At 31.4% G+C, this 22,831-nt stretch overlaps 1 protein-coding gene across 1 annotated transcript; it reads left to right on the forward strand.

Annotated features, from left to right (window-relative positions):
- The first annotated feature begins 14,169 nt into the window (after window positions 1-14,169).
- LOC117171372 (root-specific lectin-like) lies at window positions 14,170-21,756 on the forward strand. The gene is made up of 2 exons (XM_033358625.1): window positions 14,170-15,107; window positions 21,653-21,756. Exon 1 carries the CDS (start codon window positions 14,235-14,237, stop codon window positions 15,102-15,104), a length of 870 nt encoding a protein of 289 aa, XP_033214516.1. The 5' UTR covers window positions 14,170-14,234; the 3' UTR covers window positions 15,105-15,107; window positions 21,653-21,756.
- Window positions 21,757-22,831: the final 1,075 nt, after the last annotated feature.

Here is a 22,831-nt window from a genome sequence, read left to right on the forward strand (position 1 = left end):
TGCTTATGAACTGTTCCAACTGGTTAGAAACATGGTTAGGACCTGATTAAAACATGCTTATGAGCTGTTCCAACTGGTTAGAAACATGGTTAGGACCTCATTATAAACACGGTTAGGACCTGTTCCATCTGGTTGGAAAAGTGTTTGGAAACATGTTTAGGATCTGTTTATAAACATGTTTATGACCTGTTTATAAACAAGGTTAGGGCATGTTTATAAACAATGTTAGGGCATGTTTAAAAACATGGCTAGGACCTGTTCCAACTGGTTATAAAAATGGTTAGAAACATGGTTACGGCCGGTTTATAAACATGATTAGGACCTGTTTCAACTGGTTAGAAAAGCGGTTGTAGACATAGTTAGGACCTGGTTGGAAACATGGATAGGACCTGATCCAACTGGTTATAAACATGGTTAGGACCTGATTATAAACACGGTTAGGACCTATTCCAGCTGGTTGGAAAAGTGGTTATAAACATGGTTAGGACCTGTTCCAGCTGGTTATAAAAATGGTTAGAAACATGGTTACGGCCGGTTTATAAACATGATTAGGACCTGTTTCAACTGGTTAGAAAAGCGGTTGTAGACATAGTTAGGACCTGGTTGGAAACATGGATAGGACCTGATCCAACTGGTTATAAACATGGTTAGGATCTGATTATAAACACGGTTAGGACCTGTTCCAGCTGGTTGGAAAAGTGGTTGTAAACATGGTTAGGACCTGTTCCAGCTGGTTATAAAAATGGTTAGAAACATGGTTAGGGCCGGTTTGTAAACATGATTAGGACCTGTTTCAACTGGTTAGAAACATGTTTATGACCAGTTTATAAACATGGTTAGCACCTAGTTAAAAACACGGTTAGGACCTCGACAACATGGTTAGAAACACGGTTAGAACCTGGTTAGAAACATGGTCAGGACCTGTTTATAAACAGGGTTGGAAATTGGTTAGAAACATGATTAGGGCCTGGCTAGTAACACGGTTAAGACCTGGTTAGAAACATGGTTAGGACCTGGTCTATATGGTTATAAACATGGCTAAGATCTGGTCCAACTATGTAGAAAAATTGTACATCTGGTTAGAAACATGGCTAGGACCTGGTGCAACTTGTTTGGACCTGTTTAGAAACATGATAATGATCTGGGTTAATTGGTTAGAAAAATGGTCCGCACTTGTTCTTTTTCAGCTCGTTAGAATCACAGTTAGGTCCTGTACCAACTGATTAGAGAAATGATTATTATATGTTCTAACTGGTTATAAAAATGGTTAGTAGATATTCCAACTGGTTAAAAATATGATAAAAGACCTGATCCAACTGGATAGAAAAGTGGATAGGGACTGGTCCAACTGATTAGAAAAATAATTAAAAATTTTTTTTAAATGTTCAATTCAATTGTTAACTTTTTCAATTATGAGACTATTTTACTTTTCAAATTTTTCATTCTAGTTTATTTTTTAGCGCCAAATTCAACTGAAAAAAATGTAGATTTCATTTTTTTAACTTGACCAGTTAAAAAATAAAAACGTTTAAAATTAAAAATGGTTTATTTTAATGAAAACAAAAATTGGAAGCTTTTGAATCATTTTGAAAGATTTGAGATTACTTTTTTTTTTATTTAATATTTCTGAAAAAGTATCAAATGGTTTAGGTTTTATTTCAAAACATTAATTTTTAGTTTTGTAGATTTATATATGTTTCGAAAAAGAATCTGGAAAATTTTAAGATAATTCTTCAAATTTTGCAGGATTTAAAAAAATGGTAGAAAAACCTTATTTTGAAGGGTTTCCAGAGAATAAATAAAAATGGTTAAGTTTACTGTGAAACTTTAACATGATTTTTTATTTGAAAAAATTAATTTTAGGATAAAATTAGAAAAGATTTTAAAGCTTTTCAAGGGATTTCCTAAAAAATGTTAACAGAATGTAGAAGATTTTAAAGCACCATATTTCAAATTTTTGCAAGATTATAAAATTTAAGATATAATTCGTGTAAGTTTAAGAGTTATTTAGAAGTTTTAAAAATAATTAAAAATTTGAAAAGATTTAAACAAATTGAAAAACAAAATGTATATTTTTAAAAATTAATTCTAACAAATTTAGAAACTTTATACATTAAATGAAAGAATATAAATTTTAATATTAATTATATTTAACTAAATTATTATTCATATTTATTATTATTTCAGTTAAAAAATTTGCAATTTTGAAGAATCAAAAAATTCTAGAAAAAAATACGATTAAGTTAGATGAGCAAGATATTTAAAAGTTTCGAAATGATTCAAAAATAATTTAAAACGTGTAAAGATTTCAAAAAAATATAGTATAGTTTTCGAAAAGGAATTGTTTTGATTATTTTCAAAGGTTTTGTGAGAATAAAAAATTTCTATTAGATTCCTAAGAAAATTATTAATGATTTTGTATTTTCAAAAATTAATTCTAAGAGGCAATTGAAAAATATTGCAAAACATTTAAATTCAAGAGCTATTGGGAAGGTTCTTCAATTTAGAGTCTTGAAAATGATAACGTCGATTTATATATTTTTGAATCTTTAAACTATACACTTTATAAAAGTTACATAAAAATTTATTTTGCATTTTTACGAAAATCAATTTAAAATTGTTGAATTAAAATGTGCTAACACTGTTTGAGCTTTAATTTTGAAAGTTTAAAATTTAAAAGGTTCAGTTTTTTTAACAATGATCCTGAAAAGTTTATGTACAGTGGAAAATTGTTTTCCTCGATTAAAACGGCCGCGCTGAAGTCAAAACAGATTCAGAACAATTTTGAACGATTTTGGACGGGAAAGGGGAATCCCTAGCGGACCTCGTGAACGAAATACGCACTTTCGTAACCGTAAATGGCCACATCGTGGTCGTGCGGTCCACAGGGTATATTTTCATCCCTTTTTTCAAATTTATTCGCATTTTTGCATAAAACTACTATTTTGATCTTTTTACCCACATGCATTAATGTATTTGTGTTTAATTAGTGTGAAATTCTTTTTAATTAAAAAACTGTCTGCGTCTAAGATGCCCAATATTTTTCCTCGGGTATCCGCACACAGCTTTAAATTTGTAACACATAAATAAATACAAATACGTAAACATAAGTGTGCGAAAAGATAAAAAGTCGTTGCTGAGGATTGAAAATACGTCCTTGCGGGTACAGTAAACCGCACGGGCACAGTGAACCGCACGGGCACTATTTAGTCATGCGGTCCCCTAGAAATTTGAAAAATCACTCTCCGAAGGTAATAAATGAATTATTTTTGTCCTCCTCTTCCTCGGGGGATTACGGGGATCCGAAAATGTAGAATAAGGGAGTAATTGTGAAAAGGGGCGACGCGACTTCAAATAAAAAAAAACTGTTTGACCTCGAGAGGAACACCGATCAGCCCATGCATCTCGCACCCGTCAAGACTGACTGGCTATTCATATTAATGATAAATATATTATTATTCTACAACATATATATCTTCTGTAATATAATAGTAAGGACTGCTTGCTGCGCACCGCGGGTCAGGTGTCTGGGCTGGTCGGTTTTTTTTTTTGTATTTATACGACTTTTCGCCCGCGGGACTACTGTGGAATTTGGAAAATCCAGTCCCGCGAGAAGAAAATTAAAAAAAAAAAAAGCAACTGCTTTCCGTAAAAAAGCTTTCTAGACACTCTAGTGTAGCTTTTATTAGACTAGGTTTTTCAATAGTCGTAGTCTATAGAGAATAGAGAGAAAAAAAAAATGTAGGGTGTTTTTAAGCAAACGCTAGGCGATTTTATCGGCTTAAGAAGTGTGTGAGAAAAGAAAAGAGGGATGTGCAAGTGAGTGCAATTGCGTGAGAGAGAAAATAATTTTGAGTGAGACTGCGTTGACTTGATGTTTCGCGACGAAGAGCATTATTGTGTACTTCGAATTGTACAGTCTTTTAGTTGGTGAAGATTTAAGTCATTGTTTTACAATTTACATTGTTAAAAGAAGATTTTAATGTAATAAGGAACTCCTCTTGGTTAATTCTTAATTTCTATTTTTTTGAAACCCGCGCCTCAGACCCTGTTGTTTCTTTTCCGAGATTTTTTCTTCTTCTGTTTTCTGTTTACACTTTCAACATCTGCCCACCTCCCCTCCCACTCCCCACTCCCCAGCCGCCACTCTTTGGCGGCCATCTTTTATTGTCTCTTGAAGAGAATCGAGACTCAGTTGGAATTCTAATATTGTTGTTTAATTTAATTTATTACTCGATTATGCGACGAGAGACACACGACACACAATCTTACACAACACAGACACTGCGGACTGGTTGAAAAAAATGGATTTTTGTATTTTTCGAATTTTTTCCCCTCTCCCTAGGACACGTTTTGCCCTACTGCAGGGTGTCTTATTTATCTGGGAAACCTTGAATTGTCAGGGAATTTTTATAGACCTGGAAATGTCAGGGAATTTCTTTTTTTTTGTCATTTGTTTGAAATTGTAATATAAAATTAAATAAAAATGTTTTTTCATTTGTAAAAGGAGCTTTAGATTACTGGATTTAACTATTTTCTTAATACATATATTTTTTCTAAATTAATTTTTTAAGCTGAAAATTTGAAATGTGTATTCTATTTTTGATTACAAATTTACCTTCTTTAGTTAAAATTTCAACTATTTGGTTGAAAATTTTTTCTTTTTGGTGAAAAATTTAAAAATTTCTTTGTTGAAAATTCGTATTTTGTTGTTAAATTCAACAGTTTTCGAGTTAAAAATAAAATCTTTTCTAATTGAAAGTTAAGATATCTCTTTGGTTGAAATTTGTTTTAACTTTGAAAATTAATTCTTTTTTTTCGTTGAAAATTTAAATTAGTTTTTAGTTGAAACTTTACCTTTTTTGGTAGAAAATGTCTTTTTTGTGGAAAATAAATCTTCTTGGTCAAAAATTCATGTATTTTATTGAGAATTCATCTTTTTGTTTGAAAATTCAACTACGTGGAAAGTTTTTTTTTTTTTTGTTAAAAATGAATGGCTTTCGTTTGAAAAGTCATAATTTTAATATTATAAATGCGTTTTTTTTTAATATTACATTTTTTAAATTAAAATTTAACTAATACAGTTGAATGTTTCACAATTTTAGTTGAAAATTCATCTCTTTTGGTTAAAAAATAATTTTTATAAATGAAGATTTGACTATACAATATTTGGTTCATTATATATATTTTTTAATTAAAAAAGAAACCTTTTTTATTAGATAATTAATCTTTTTGGTTGAAGATTCATCGTCTTAATTGAAAATTCATCACTTTAGTTGAAAATTTAAATATTTTGCTGAAAATTACATTTTATTTATGGTTAAAAATTATTTTTTTAACTTAAAATCTAACTGCTTCAATTTTGGTTAAAAAGTTATCTTTATCCGTTGAAAATCCAAATATTTTGTTGAAAATGGATCTTTATTACTTGAAAATTAACTAAAAATTTAACTTCTCTATTTTTGGTTGAAAATTTATCTTATTTAGATAAAAAATTTATCTATTAGATTAAAAATTAAACTATTTCAGTTGAAGTTTCATCATTTTAGTCGAAAATCTACCTCTTTGATTAAAAATTCAACTACTTTGGGGAAAGTTAATCTCTTTTATTAAAAATTTGTATTTTTTATCGAAAACAAATTATTTTTAAACTAAAAATTTAATTATGCCACTTGAAAATAAAACTTTAGAAAATTCCTTCCTTTTTGTAAAAAAATTAAGCTTTATGGTTGAGGATTCAACTATTATAGTTAAAGATTTCGCATTTAAGTTAAAAATTCATCACTTTAGTTGAAACTTTAACTGTTTTGTTTAAAATTAGTTTTTATTCATAGTTGAAATTTTGTTTTTTCAACTTGAAATTTAATTACTTTATTTTTATTTGAAAATTGATCTTATTTAAATAAAAATTTAAATATTTGCTTGGTAATCGATCTTTTTTAGTTGAAAATTAACTACAATTTTAACTTTTATATTTTTTGGTTGAAAATTTATCTTATTTAGTTAAAAAATTCAACTGTTTAGTTGAAAATCAAACTATTAGATTGAAAATTAAACTTCCAATTTAAGTTTGATCATTTTAGTTTAAAATATACATTTTCGATTAAAAATTCAACTATTTTGTTGAAAGGGAATCTTTTTTGTTGAAAATTCGAATTCTTTTGGTTGAAAATTAATTTTTTTCTTACCAAAGATTTAACTATTCCCCTTGAAAATTCTAATATTTTGCTGAAAATTCGTTTTCATTGATGGTCGAAATTTATTTTTTTTTTTTTAATGGAAACAAAACTATTCAATTTTTGTTTGAAAATTCAACTCTTCCAGTTAAAATTTCATAAATTTAACTTTAGGGTTGAATTTTTTTAAATTAAATTGAGAATTCCTTCTTTTTGGTTGAAAATTAATTTTTTAACTGAAAGTTTCACACTTTAGTTTGAATTTGATCACTTTAGGTAAAAATATAACAATTTTGTAGGAAATTTGTTTATATTTAAGTTTGGAAATTATAATTTTTAACGGGAAATTTAAATATTCTATCTGTGGTTGAAAATTGATATTTTTTTAGTTAAAAAATTAACTAGTTGGTTGAAAATTCATTTATTTTTTTTTTAAATGCAAAACATTTTACTTGAAATGTAAAAAATTCAAAGAGTTTTAAGTTAAATTCAATCAAATATTCACACTAATTTTAATTAAAAGAATATATATGCATACTTTCGTAAAGAATCTCATAATTTCTCCTATTTTATCATGATAAATTATCATTCATAAATTTTAGGAACAAAATCAAGAAATCATGTTTTTAGTATTATTTATTTGTTTAATTATTCTCTGGTGGTTAGATATTTAAGAATATCTTCTTATCTAATTTTTCAAATGTTTCTAAATGAAATATATTTATTAAATCCCCAGAAACTTGTCCCATTATGAAATAAGGTATATTTTAAATGAGTTCCTTTCGCAAATGTAAAAAACAGTTATTGTATTTTACATATAAATAGTAATATTTTTACACATTTCGATATTTACAAGGACTGAAAAAGAACGTTGTTTATATTAAAGTTCTCTAAATTGTATACATATTTCGAGTAGTGACCGTGCGGTTCACTGGGTCCCGGTTAGGGCATATTTTCATGTTTTTCACACTTAATCACAATTTCACGTCGAACTCAACACTTTTTTTTTTTACCTTTTTACATATTTATATTGATGTATTTCTATTTATTAATTTTTAAAACATGAATAAATACAAATAAATAAATATAATTGTATAAAACGAGAGTGTTGAGTTCCATGTAAAATTTTGAATAAATGTGAACAAGGATGCAATTAAACCCCTAGTGGGTGCAGTGAACCGCACGGCCAGTATGTGGTCGTGCGGTCCGCTAGGGAAAAATCTTGAGATACCTCGAAAACAGGCTTTCGTTACTCGCCCAGTTTTTTATCAGGCAAAAATTCGAAAATACGAAAGGGCAGTTTTTTCGAGTTTTTTTTTGCAAACAGGTCGATTTCTAGAATTTAGGTACTTGTAAGATGGCGAGGTGCAGCGCATGGCTAAGCTTAGTGTAAGACAAATGTGTCATAGTTAAGATAGGGGCTCTTAGAAGTCGATAGGTGCTGTAATAAAAAAAAAAAAGAAACTTTAACAATGGTCAGAATTAGATTTTTCATGAAACTCGATTAAGGTCAGGGCATGCGCCACTAAAAGTGCCCTTAGTTTATTTTGGAATCGTTTGATGAAGTAAAATGGGGAAAAAAAGTAAATAAAATGCTAGTCTTCGTTTGAAGTGAAAATTGGGGGTACGTAGATTTTTTTTCTGAGAGAAAAATAAAAGAGATAGCGAGAAATAAGGTGAGAGTGTGAGAAGGTAGAAAAAGAAATTGCGATGAGAAAAAAACTAGGTAGATTTTGTATGCATAATTTACGTATGCGTACTTTGAAGAAAAAAAAACCATCTGCCTATTACACAACACAGACTGCAAAAACACTGTTACTGTAAAATACAGAAAAAAAAAATACTGTGAGTGAATGCTCTGTACCACGATTTGTATTTGAGCGTCCATGAATCAGTCTTTAGAGTTACTTACGAATTATGGTTTGGTATTTTCGAAGTGAAGAATCAAACTCCTAATTATTATCATCGTCCCTTATTTTTGATCAATAAAAGATCTGTTTGGGGAGTCGATCGATTTAAGTATTTCCTTTCCTCTACGTGCATAAACCCTCAAAGTGCATACATGGTAAAAATCACGGCAAAGTGCATCGTGGGTGTCCAACACCCCAGCGAATTTAATGATGTGTTGTTTGACCCCTATTGAATATTTTGTCAAATTAAAATTATCCGATATAGTTTAAGGTATATTTTCTAAGGTAGAGTTGATTTTATAGCCGTATATTTATTTTAAGTTTGTTAAAAAAATTATCGAAAGAAAAAAAGTGAAAAAATGGGTTTTTTGTACCCAAAAATTCATATCACGCAATTTTAATTATTTTAACCTGAACATTTATGAATATACTTTTTAAATAGTGTACTTTCATTTAAAAAGAAAAATTGCAACATGGGTGCTTTCGAAAATATAACAATTATATTTTATTCAACACATCTACAGTCTGCTCTCGCATGACGCGCTGCCGTGAGTTATAAGCCATTTACAGAGAAAAAAAGGATGAAATAATCGAAAAAAATTATTTCACTTCATATGATATACTTACGTTAGAAAGTCAAGAAAAATTAATAAAATTTCAACAACAAAATTTGCTCCAAAATTACTTTTTCACTCACTGAGTGCATACTGGGTGTTACATACCCCACGGTTTTTTCATCTCTACTTTCAGCAGCTTCTGCTAGTAGACTGACGCTTGACGCAGTATGCTAAACGACTTTACTTACAGTTAGTGTCTCCAACTAAAGCTAGATGGCGACACTTACTCAATTTTTTCTAATTAAGTATTGTTTATAAAAATTTGATAATTGCTTGGGGTATCAGACACACACACTGCACTTTAAGGGTTAATTAAGATTTGGTGATATTTTAATTTTTTTTCTCTCAGTCTTTTAATGCTTTGGTGTCCAGGAGATTATTTTAATGTTTTGCAATAACATTTTTTTTAATTTCTTCAAAAAATTGGAAAATGATTAAAAAGCGCATGGCGCTATTTTTGACTTTTTCTTGAAACTATTGTTGTCGGAAAACCCGCATTAATGATTGGTTGAAGCTCTCGTTCCTTTTTATACAAAAAATAAACTTTTTGTTAAAATTTTTCAAATGTTTGAGGACAATCCAAAAAATTTCTTAAACTTCTTGGGAAAATTTAAACTGATTTTTTATTTAAAGAAAAAATAATAAATTTGAAGAGAAAATTAAAAACAAACTCAAAACATTTTTAATTATTTACCAAAATTTCGAAAAATGTGGACGATTTCAAAACCAAATTTTTCAATTACCAAGATTACAGTCTTATAAAAAATTCGACAAGTTTAAAAGACATTTAGAAGTTTCAAAAAGATTCAAAATAAATTTAAAACCTTAAAAAAATTTTAATAAATTAGAAAAAGCATACATTTTAAATAATCTGCTAAATTTTCGAAGAAGAATGTGGATGATTTTAAAGCCAAATTGTTCAATTAGTGTGATAGAAATACAAAATATAAATTTTCAGGAATCTTAAAAATTTTGAAAGTTTTCACGATAATAAAAAATGTCTCAAAATTCCTGGGAAAATTTCAACTACCTTTTATTTTTAAAACTGATTTTTAAGAGAATATTTTAAAAGATGTTAAAACATTTAAACAGATTTCGAAAGTCGTCAAAACAGAATCTGGAAGATTTGAAGGCAATTTTTCGGAGTCTTAAGAAAATTGTAAAAAAAAATTAAATAATTTTCAAAGATATTTAGAAGGTTTAAATGTTTTGGAAAAGATAAAAAATAATTGAAATTTCGAGAAGATTTCAAAAATTCAAAATATAAAATAAATTGTAAATTTTTGAAGATTTTGAAAATTTGTTGAAGTTTTATAAGAAGTTTGAAAGACATCTGAAAAATATTAATTTTTAAAGAAAATTTCGAAAATCTGAATATCTTTTAAACTGATACGAATTTGTCCTAAAATTTTGGAAAGTCCTATAAAATAAAAAATTAGACTTTCTCGACATAAATATCTGAAATCGTCAAAAAATTTCTTCATTTTTCTCAAGTATCTTGAGAAAATTATAACTCAGTGACCTTAAAAACAAATGAAAATATTAACTTACAAATTAAATATTTATTCGAATTTTTTTAGTTTTGTAATCAAAACCATTTATCCTTTAAAATTATAATTAGGGTGTTTTTTTTTTCTTTGCTGAAAAACTTTTATTCTTTTGTTAAAACTTGAAGTATTTGGTTGAAAATTCATTTTTATGGTTTAAAAATTTATCTATTTTGTTGATCACGTCACTGTTTCATTGAAAATTCATTTTTTGGTTAAAAATTGATTTTCTGGATAAACTCATCTATTTCGATAAAAATTAATATTTTTGTGTTAAAAAATGTAACTCTTGTAGAAAATTTGTATTTTAAAAAAAATGTAATCTTTAGGTTTAAAATGCAACTGATAAAAAAATATATGTTTTTAGTTGAAGATTTATCTTTTTTGTTCAAACGTTTTTTGCATGAATTCAAATGTTTTTTGTTTAAAATTAAAATAGCTTTGGTTGAAAGATCTTTTATGTTACCTAAACAATATATTCAATAATTTAAGAGTAATAATACAAAAATTTAAATAAAATTAAAAATTTTGCGTAAAAAGTTTCATAAATGAAAATGAGACAAGACCCTCTATCTGTTATTTGTCTAAGGTTTTCGTAATTTTTTAGTTGCAAATATTTTAGACACATTAAAATTTTTAAAAGGTTAGAATATATAGTGAAATGTATTTCAAATTTTTAACTTCAAAAATTGTTTGTTGTGGATTCACAAAATTAAACCTGGAATTTCTCGAATTTTATCGATTTCAAAAATTAGAAAGTTTCAATTCAAAAATATTTGGTTATAATTTTCAGAGACCAAAGAGATCCTTCATATTTATAATTAGGCGGAAATCTAAAAAAAAAACACTTTTTCATTACTATTTCAATTGGAAAACCTGGAAATAAAGTAATTTCTCGAAAACATTTTTAATCAAAAGTTTTTTTTACGTTTCACAGATCATTCAGATTTTTGGATAAAGTGTTTCAAATTAAAAAAAAAAATTAAAGGTTTCTGCACCCAAAATATGTAAATTTCGATTCCAATATTATTGTTATTAAAAAAACGTAAAATTTTTACAAATTTTGAAATAATTTTCTAAGCTTTTCAAAAAGTTTGGAAGACTTCAAGAAAAACAACAAAATTTTCTTGAGATTACTAAAGAAATTTTTAATATCTTTTTATTTTCAAAAATTAATTTTTAAAGAAAAGTTTCAACACATTTAAAAAGTTTTCTAATAAAAATATCTGAAAGGTTTAAGGGCAATTTTTTTAATTTTGATAGATTTTTTAAACTTAAAGGATTACAGAGTTCCAGTCAGTTCCAAATATATCTTCTGAACTTCTAAAAGTCCTAAATATCTTTTAAACTGACTCAAATTTTTAATAAAATTGTTCAAAATCCTGTAAAATAAAAAAATTATACTTTTTCGACATAGGATAAAATTTTCAAATTTTTGTTGTTTAATTTTTTTTAAAGAATTTTACGAAAATGATATTTCTATAATCTTAAAAACAAATGAACAAATAAACCTTAAAAATAAATATTTATTCTAAAATTTTATTTATCAGTCAAAACCATTTATCACCTCAAATTATAATTTGGGTGAAATTTGTTTTCTTTCTTGACTGAAAAATCTTATTTTGATTAAAAATTGAACTTTTTGGTTGAAATTTGTTGTTGTTGCATGAATTCAACTTTTTTATTTAAAATAAAAATATGTTTTGCTTGAAATATTATTTCCGTTATCTAAATAATATATTGAATAATTTAATGATAGTAATAAAATCAATGGCACTTGGAAATACAAAATTTAATGGTTTCGTTTCAAAAAATAGAATATAGAATCTAAGTAGACAAAATTAATGAAGAAAGTTTTTTTACTACAATCTTTAAAAAAAAATAGAAAATCATATTCTCTTAAATATGTAAAGGGTTCAATTTTTGAAAATGCTGATAAGTTTGTTCCATTCGCTTTATTGAATTTTTATAAATTTAAGTAAATATTTAAAAACGTACTTTTTTCTCTACTAATTAAATTAATTTTTTTTTAATAATGTGAGAAGTTTATTTGCGACTTTTAAAATGAAAAGATTTTTATCTTGTTTTTGTGTTTTAACTTTATAAAAATTCTAGTTGCTGGATAAACTATTTAATATGTTGTAAAAGAAAAAGTAAATTAACCATTTAAACAATTAAAAACTATTATATTTAATATTTTTAATTTTCTTGTTACATTTTTTTTTAAATTTCAATGGTGTTCTAAGTGTACAACCAAATTTAAGCTGGAAAAGGGAATTTTATACTGAGAAATGATTTTCAGGGCTGGGAAGAGCTGTAAAGGGTTGATATTCGGTGCTGCGGGGAGTTGCAGAGGAGTGATTTTTGGTGCTGTGGAGAGTTGAAAAAGAAGTTTTTACACTTAGCGTTGAAAAAGGAAAAGCGTTGGAAAAGGAGCTTTAAGGTTTGGGACAGCTGGAAAATGGAATTCTATATTGAATTCTATTTGGCGACGTCTTTACGACATCGTTACGACATATTTAAGACAACTTTACGACATACTATGTCCATGTCGTTTCGCTGTCTTTACGATATCGTAAATAAGTCGCATGATCTGACGATGTCTTTACGACATCGTAAAGACAGCAAAACGACATAAATTAGGATGTCGTAAAGTTGTCTTAAAGCTGTCGTAACGATGTCGCAAAGACGTCGCCAAATTTTGTGCCCACTTGGATGTTTGAGGTTGGGGAGCGCTGGAAAAGGTCGTTTTATGCTTGAGAGTGATTTTGTGGAACTGTGGAGTGCTGGAAAATGGGATTTTATAATTCGGGATATCATATTGTAGTTCGTACAAGACTTACAATTTTTGAAAAGTTTCATTTTATAATAACATTTTTCGCAGGAAATAATTTTTTTTGAATAAAAATAATTAAGTTTCGAAGAATATTCACAATTCACATAAAAAATTATGGAAATTTTGATTATAAAATTAATATTTCAAAGAATATTCATATTTCTTTAACAATTTTAGTTTATATTGTGATTTTAAATGGATAATTGACATTTCCAAACAAAAATTACTGTAATTTAAACAATTTTTAAATCTTGTAATCGTTTTGGACTGCATTTGTATTTTTCGTCGGAAATGTGTATTGTTCGTACAAAAAATATATTTCAAAAAACAATCACAACTTTTCAAAGAAGATACATAATTTTTCTATAATTTAAAGCCCTCATTACCGCGTTGCATGAATTGTAAAATTGTGGATATTTTTCTTATTGATTTTTGAAATCACATTCTTTGGTACTTGATATAACAAAATGCGAACTTATGTATTTTCGATGCCGTGTAAATTTTCGAAAATGGCGCTTACCCCGTTTAGTTTTTCTGCCCTTCAGTTATTTTAAACCAAAATCATTCAATTTAAAAGAAGATTTAGACATTATGTAATAAAGTATACTATAAAAATAAAAAATAAAAGATTTTTTTCAACAATATAATTTTAAACTTTAATTTTTTAACTGATTCAATTTTTTGGCAAGAGCAAGATAAAATCAGTTAAATATTTTTGAAATGAAATGGAAACGTAAGATAAACGGTAAGTGCTCCTTTTTGTATATAAATATAAATTTTATATCAACAAATTCAACTTTCAGTAACCGGCTGCGTACGGAAAAGATTTTCTGAAGTTTTCCTCGACCTTGTCCAAAAGTCCAAGCAAATGCGAGTCCAAATAAAAATCTGACTTCAGATTTAAAAATCATAATTTTTCTAGAAGACACGTTTTGAAAAATACAATAAACATCTTTTTCCTGATACTATTTTCATTTTTTTGTGCAAATATTAATGTTATTTCTAGTCACGAAGCAGCTGCGCAAACAAAAAGTCGCTGTCAGTTTATTCTTATCGGAGAACAGAAAACAGTTTCTGTCCAAGTGTCGAAGCAGTCTCTTAAACTCAACGAAAATTAAAGTCTAGTTTTTTCAAAATCAAGAAGGAAAATGTATTCAATTAGAATTTTTGGTTGTTTTCTCATCTACTTGAGGTTTTTTATCAACTCCGTTAATTCTTGTAGAGAAGCGGGTCAATATTGTCAGCAAAAAACTGATTGTTGCACTTTTGGAAATTTAAGTTGCGTAGCCAACCTGTGTTCGGCCCCTGTTAGTGCTTGTCGAGAATCGGGCCAATATTGTCAACAGCAGACAGATTGTTGCACTTATAAAAATTTGAATTGCGTATCTAATGTATGTACAGCCACTGTTAGTGCTTGTCGAGAATCGGGCCAATATTGTCAACAGCAGACAGATTGTTGCACTTATAAAAATTTGAATTGCGTATCTAATGTATGCACAACCACTGTTAGTGCTTGTCGAGAATCGGGCCAATATTGTCAACAGCAGACAGATTGTTGTACTCAAAAAAATTTGAATTGCATATCTAATGTATGCACAACCCCTGTTAGTGCTTGTCGAGAAGCGGGCCAATATTGTCAACAGAAGACAGATTGTTGCACTTATACAAATTTGAATTGCATATCCAATGTTTGCGCTGCTTGTCGAGAATCGGGCCAATATTGTCAACAGCAGGCAGATTGTTGTACTCAAAAAAATTTGAATTGCATATCCAACGTATGTTCGGCCACTGTTACTACTTGTCGAGAATTGGGCCAATATTGTCAACAGCAGTCAGATTGCTGCACTTTAAAAAATTTAATTTGCATGTCCAATGTGTGTTCTGCTCCTCCAATTGGCTCCGTTAATCCTTGTGGCGAAGTGGGCCAATATTGTCAACAGCATGCAGAATGTTGCACTTATAAAAATTTAGGTTGCACATCTAATGTTTGTACCGCATCCACTTCAATATTTAATTAGCAAGTAAGTACATACTCACTTAAAATATCTAACGTAAAATAAAGTATTTCTATTAATCCATAAAATTGAGAAGTAATGGCCGAATGTCTTGTGGTAATCATTGAAGTATGTACATTGCGTCGCGTGTATTATCTTGCTGGTTAAAGAATTGTGTTTGTCGGCAATTTAAAGATGTCTAATGAGTATTTTTTGAGTTTGTCTGGTGAAGTGAAGATCCGTTATTTTGCTAAACTTAGTGCAAATGACAATGTGGATCGCTACGCTCCTGAAAAGTGAGTAATTTCCCATAAGAAATAGTGATGTACCGGTAGTGAGTAAGAGCGAGCTCTTATCATATTTTACGGTAACTTATATTTACTAAACGTGTTCAAAATTGAAAGCTTAGAGGATTTTAAGTTTTAGCACGCCGGATTTGTTAAAAAAGTGGAGTGCAAAAATATAGATGACAACTTTCTAGTGCGTGATGAGGTTAATTTTTTTTTTCAATAGGAGGAGAAAACTGGCATAAGAGACCTAGCCTAAAACAACCCCGGAATCGTTTTCGCATTACTTCAGAGTTGTAGCCTATAGACACCAGTACTCAAAACTTCGGCTTCACACTGTTTATGCCAACCTGGCCTCATTTTGTCATGGTCCGGACCGAATCAGGATGTACGCATCGTCCTCAGTAGAGTAACTATGTTGTTCAATGGGCTCGTCGGCCTTCGACATCCTGGTTGGGTTGGGGTAACTATCTGCTTCAGTTTATGGTACGACATCGTAGAGCGAGGTCATCAGCGAAGCCCACATGCTTGGCTTTTATAGGCAAACACACTTTTAGGACGTCTCCATACACCATATTCCATAGAATACTCAAGTAGTCGTCTGTTAATCTCAGCAGATATTTCGGAACAGAAAATCGTTCGCTCAAGGTGGTGACATCAAATGTCACCAATACGCAAACACTCTTTGTCTTGTAGCTTCCAGACCACGCTTTTTCTGTAGCGTCAAGAATTTCATGAATCATTCCTACAGTGGATCTCTTCTCGAGCAATCCATATTTCCGCTCGGCCAGTACTCCAGCTGAGTCTATTGCTGCTCGCAATGGAGCTCGTATGAGTTTCTCCAAAACTGTCCCTGCTGGGTCAAGCATGCAAAGCGCACCATAAGAAGATGGGATCATAGGTGGCCCGTTCCCCTTATCGATCAGCGCCAGTCGCTGGATCTTCCGTTTTGCGCTGAATATCCCGGCTGAATATGCCCTTCCTGGCTTTCTACAAAGCCTTTCAGCAGTTAAGACTTACTTGTCTTATTTGCTAACTTTAGCAGCTTCTTTGCTGACTTATATACAGCATGTTTTTGGGGGAGCTCCAACAGTTTTTTGGCCGTTTGAGCTTTGCGCCTCAATTTAAAGAATTGCTTTCTTAATTTAAGCAATTTCGTCATTTCACCAATACACTGGACACCTTCGGTTCTTATGCTTTCGTTTGGGCATAGATATATTGTATGCCCTAGTGGCAGTATCCTTCCTCTCTGCTTCGAATTATCGGTCCTACTTCTTCGTGTACACGGCTCTCCACATCTATTAAACCTATCAATAGTTGCGTGTCTAGTTTGATGACGTTCCAACCTTTCTTCACTGCTCCGCTGAAGTTTTTGGCAGACAGCTTAGATGGGGCATCATTGTGATAACTCACGATCCGATCGTCGCTAGCTGTATAATTTCCCAACACATGCCAGTCTACAATCCTGGATAGTATTCTCGGTCTAGCGAGGGTGACATTAATGATGGTGCCCCTACAACCAATTCTTCTGAATGTAGTGGTCGCACATGAATTCATAACGGTCAAGTCCATTCTTGCAGCCATCTCAACGACCTCGCTTCCATTCGTATAGGACCATGTCATTTCCCTTTCCTGATATTTAGCATTTAAATTCCCAGCAATGAAAATTTCCCTCTCGAAGCAACGATCAGTGACGTTTTATATTTCAGCAAGCTTCTTCAGGAAAATCTCAATGTCGTCATTGGAAAAGATATAGCAGCTACTTTCCTAGCTGCCATTCCTAAACACAAAATAGCCATTACACTTCCCCTGTTTTGTTACTGGGATGTTGTCCTTATTTATTATAAGTCAGATTCGTCAGTAAACCAATTAGGGTACGCCTTATTATATTTATCTGAACTTATATCCAAATCCTTGAATTCTGAAACCACATGGCCCATAGTCGTGGCAACAGAAAGACCTAGTAACACCTGTCTTTAAGCGCACTCGGCAGTATGCCCACCCTATTTTAATGCGAGCCTCCTTTTCGATCTTAGCGACCGCTAAAGCGTCCAGCTCAACGAAGGCCATCAGATTTCCCCGGTAAGTATTTTTTGAGAGAGTTATCCTCATCTCAACACGTTTATCAATTCCAAGGAAATCTTTGAGGTCATTGTTGACGTCCTGCACTTCCTTAGCCGCATCAAGGTCTCCGATCTCAATTTGAGATCTATAGAGGTAAGCTGTCGAACCTCTCCTTGCTCTTCTATTTCCGTTTTTAATGCAGCTTTAAATTTTGTTTTATTCTCGGCCGTCGCTCCAAGTTCTACGAGTATGTCGCCTTAGTCTCTCTAATGACCTTCATTTTTAAGTGCATTTTATCCGGGTACACCTTTTGCCTAATATCCTTTAGTACGTCTGCATAGTTCTTTTATTCACCTGGTTTGATAAGGACTACCTCTGGTCGGTCTCTCTTAGCTCTTGGCCGTTTCGACTGAGCAACATCGTTATGTGCGTTTCACCTTTCAGATTTGTTACCGTTTTCTGGCTCAATTTGTGGCGTTGCCCCTCGTCTGACAACTTCAGCTCAACTTCCTTATTTCCCTTCGGTTTCTTGTTGTTTGGTTTAACATCTCGAGTTTCTTTAGGGCTGCGTGTGAGATTTCCGGTCCTTTTCTTTTTCGACTCAGGTTGTGATCACATTTTTGTGTCAGTACAGTCCTGTCCCGTTAGTTCACTCGTTACATCTGCGACATACTGGCATTTCGTTTCACCTGTACTTTTTTCCACTCGGCTCTGCTTAATTTAGCATATTATAAATTTATTAGTATGTCCCTTAACCCATTCGGGATATCTCTCTGCACATTTCTGTATTTAATGCAAGATCTCTGCAGACGATTCACTTCGATTAGTTGCCGTTATTCTTCTCCTTCTGCTCATAGTTCATGCCTTTTTCTGTTCATGCCTAGAATTCTTGGCTGGAGCAGTTCCTTCTTCAATTCATCTGATGCTGCCGCCTTTGCTATTTTTTCGGTCTCGTCGGTCATTGTCGTTTTTTTCCCTTTGATCGGATTCAAGCAATGTAAGACTTGAATCCGTTATCTCCTTATTTGCCTCTTGTCCGTGTCCTTGGCATTTTCATTCTCCCTGATGATAATTCGTTGCTATTCCGTTTGCTCTTCTTTTTGTGAGGTAGCCATAAATATTTATTCAGCGCTTCATGTCTGGAGGTGCAGGCCGAAATAAGTGGGAACAGGGGTACCCTCGGACCGTTGTCCTATCCCAGTTTCATGAGGACCAGCCTTCGTTTAACCCGTCCCGGAATGCACAGGAAGACCGGAGTCGCTCGAAGAACTGCAGATTCCGATCTCTGCAGACACCACGCACTTCCTGATCAGGGCCTGAAGGGATTGGACTGCTAATGATCGGCCGCAACTTACACCTCGGCAGAGCAAGTTCACAGCGTCTTTGGTCCACGGGCCCTATTTTATTTCATTCCTATCCTTTTTCAACGAACATGCCCCTACTCGCCGCCTAGAGACACTCACTTGAAAAATAGTCTACAATTTTGAAGATATTGCCTAATTATTTAAATTTAAGGTTAGGGAATGCTTCTTTCAATAGAAAAATCTCTTTGGTTTGCTCTAATAAACGTAGAATATATTTTCAAAATAAAAAATATATGTACTGTTGCAGGTTGAAAAATCTCTAAGAACGAATTTAAAAAAATTTTTAAAAGACGATTGTCTTAGATCCAAATGGTTATAGCTGCAGCTACACAAGTACAATGCGCACCTAAGATAGATAAGAGTTGAATCGTTGAAAATCTACGCTTTACGATTTTTTTCTATCATTCTTTGTAAATGTTTAAACTATAACAGTACCTGTATTTTTAACGTTGTAAATATTTCCTGATATACATTTATCAGAAAATTTCAATGAGACTTTTCATTTACAATGAACAATTCCTAGAACCTCAAATTTAAATCAGCTGGCAATATGTTCGAAATTGTATGCTACTTTTCATGAAAGTGTTAATTTTAAATAAATAGTAAATGTAGTGACACATTACTAAACAAAATATACTTTGATGTAAATGTTTTAATTGGGGAGACCACCCTATCGGAGCGAGTGAACGGAAAGGGTATTCTACAGCGTATTCTTATAATATTCACATAGTATCCCTTCCGTATCATGCAACAAAAAGTCGAAAAAACAGCAAGATGTTCATTTAACTTGTTTCAATTCAGATTCTATGTTAAATTTTCCATTAGAATATTACGGACTAATTGCGAGTTTTTTTTCGGCGTTATAAAAACTTGGAAAAATATAATACCTATCATGTGCCTGGGCAAAAGGCGGCTTCAATCACATCTTCTTTTAGTAGCAGTTGATAGGCGTTAGCCGTCGGTAACTAAGAATTATTATCTGGATCTTAGCGCCATACAGTGGTAACCTGAGAAAACAAGGCTGCGACGCAAGTGGCAATATACTGCTGAAGCGATTACGCATGCGTTTGAAGTCACCTTCAGCAGAAGTTAATGACATTTTTTTCAATTTTTAACGCTTTAAAAATACTATAACAATTACTCATGACATTATAATAGAAAATTGATTGTAGAATCCGAATTGTGACCAGTTAAATGCCCATCTTGCTGTTTTTTTAGTGAGTTTTTGTTGCATGATAAGGAAGGGATACTATGTGGATACTAGAAGGATATGCTGTAGAGTATCCTTTCCGTTCACTCGGTCCGCTAGGGCATGCAGTTCATGAAAACTTGGTAACCTCACCACACACTAAAAACTTATCATCTACCTTCTTGCACTTCACTTTTTCAACAAATCCGGTTTCGTAAAATTTGAAAGACTCTAAGCTTTTAATTGTTTTAACACGTTTGGTCACTGTGAATTATCGCAGAATATGATACGAGATCGCTATCACTCACTGCCGACACATCATTAATGCTTGTTAGTAATTCATCACTTTTCAGTGCGTAAGGATCTAACTTGTTAGTTGCACTTAGTTTATCACAGGGGTCTTCAGCGACGAAAATTTGGTCTCAAATACTCATTTTCCAGATATCCCGTTTCCAACACTACGCCGCCACACTCTGCACAGAAAAAATACCGTCCCAATCTTACAAATGAGTATAGAGGTTCGTGGTAGTGGAAACGAGACAAGTGACAAATGAGTATTTGCGGACGAATTTTTCCCCTCGCTAAAGAGCCCTCAGATAAACTAAAAAAATATTCGTGAGACATTTTTTATTTGCTGATAAACACAATTCTTCAATCAAGATAATACACGCGATGCAATTTACACAATGCAATGTTTATCCTAAGCTATTCGGCCATTTTAAAATGGCGTCACAAGTGAAAATAATCTATAGAGAAAGATAGACCTCCAAAACAGTAGTTGCATGGATTTTAGATAATATACTTCTTAAATATTACATAAATTTCTAAAAATTGTTAAAAAAAAAGATTGAATAATTCACAAGAACAATTTTTTTTAAGTATCAAAAAAACTGTTCCAGCCAATTCTGGTTGGTTTGCATAGAAATGAGTATTTCAGGTAGTGCGCGCTGAGGGCAAAGTACTAATGTCAATTATTGCATGGAACGTAACTAAATTTTTTAAATAAATGGCAATATGATAATAATATATTAATAATATTACTTATGGTACAAAATATTTTTTCCGATTTAAGGTACCTTTTCACGGAGCATGGGTTCTGAATTAATATTTTACATACGATTCATTTCTAGTTACTTTGTTGGTTTATGGCGAATGTGTCTGATCGAGAACAAAGATGCGAACCCTTTATGAAATATCAATTTGATTAAAACATTCAAATTCGAGCTCAGTAAAAAGGTACCCTTATTAAGAAAATTAAATTTTGTCCCATGCGATTCGCATAATTGATTGACCCTTAGCGTGCAGACATCTTGGATTTTCTATATTAACCTAAAATATCTGATTGGCTGAGGACTACTTCTTCTGTTCCGATCAATCATTAATGTTTCATTTTCCCTCGAAAAATTAAAAAAAGGGTACGTTTTAAAGATAAAAATAAAATATTAAACACATTTGAAAAAACTATCATAAAGTAATTTTTTACGTTCAGTTTTTAGTGTTCATTTAACTACAGAAGGAAAACAAATATTTGAAAATATGCAACTAAGTCCATTTGAATATATTAACTTTGGACGCCTTCCCTTGAGATTTTTGTGTGTTAACTTTAATTTTAATTCAAGAACAAGTAGCGAGATAAAATTCTTTAATTGATTTTTTTGTCATTTACAGGATTGAAGAAATACTTTCATTATTAATGTTGCTATGGAAATCTTCTGTATTGTTATTTGGGAGAGAACGAACATGAGAATCTGTATATTATAATAAAAAACTTTCATTGGCAATTATCACTTTTGATCATTTCTCTAATCTGTCCTTTTCCTGTGATCGCGAAAAAACACGCCTCTTTTTATTTTCCGGAAATATTATTTTTCAAGAGAAAAATCATAATTATTTGTTCGAAAAATAATTTGAATTTATTATCAGATTGTGGATTAATGCCAGTCCAAATCTAAGAAACAACTTGTTGAATATTTTAAATTCCAAATTTGAAAAAACTTCCTTCTTTAATATCTCGAAAGAGAGTTTCATCTATGAATTTTGATGATTATAAACATATAAATAAATTTCTTCAATAATTCACAAATTACGTGACAACTGTCATTTTAAGATTCACGCTGAGCGAGAGTTTGAAACTTTGGGGGTATCAAACTATGGGATTGTGTCAAACAGCGGGAGTTTCAAACGGCGGTAGTTTGAAAGAGCGGGAGTGTCAAAATACCGTAGTTTTAAACTATGAGAGTGTGAAACTACGGGACTTTCAGGCTGCTGGAGTTTTGAACTACGGGAACTTTATACTGCTGCATTTTGCAACTTCGGGAGTATCAAACTATGGGATTTTCTCAAACATCGGGATTTTCAAACGGCGGTCGTTCGAAACAGCGGGAGTGTCAAACTACCGGAGTTTTAAACTACTAAAGTCTCAAACTACGCAAGTCTCGGACTGCAGGAGCTTTGAACTACGGGAATTTTGAACTGCTGGATTTTGAAACTTCGGGAGTGTCAAACTTCGGTATTTTTAAATGGCGGGAATTTCAAGCTACGGAAGTTCCAAACTTAGCAGGTTGCTAGGTGCAGGATTTTCGAACCGTGGGAGTTTGAAACTTAGGGATTTTTTCAGAAAGCGGGAGTTTCAAATGGCGGTAGCTTGAAACAGCGGGAGTGTCACACTACCGGAGTTTTAAACTACCAAATTGTCAAAGGACGGGAGTTTCAGACTGCAGGAGTTTTAAACTACGGGAACTCTGCACTACTGGATTTCGAAACTTCGGGAGTGTCAAACTTCGGTATTTTTAAATGGCGGGAATTTCAAGCTACGGAAGTTCCAAACTTAGCAGGTTGCTAGGTGCA

Source organism: Belonocnema kinseyi, chromosome 1 (assembly GCF_010883055.1).
Source record: "Belonocnema kinseyi isolate 2016_QV_RU_SX_M_011 chromosome 1, B_treatae_v1, whole genome shotgun sequence".
Lineage (NCBI taxonomy): Eukaryota > Metazoa > Arthropoda > Insecta > Hymenoptera > Cynipidae > Belonocnema > Belonocnema kinseyi.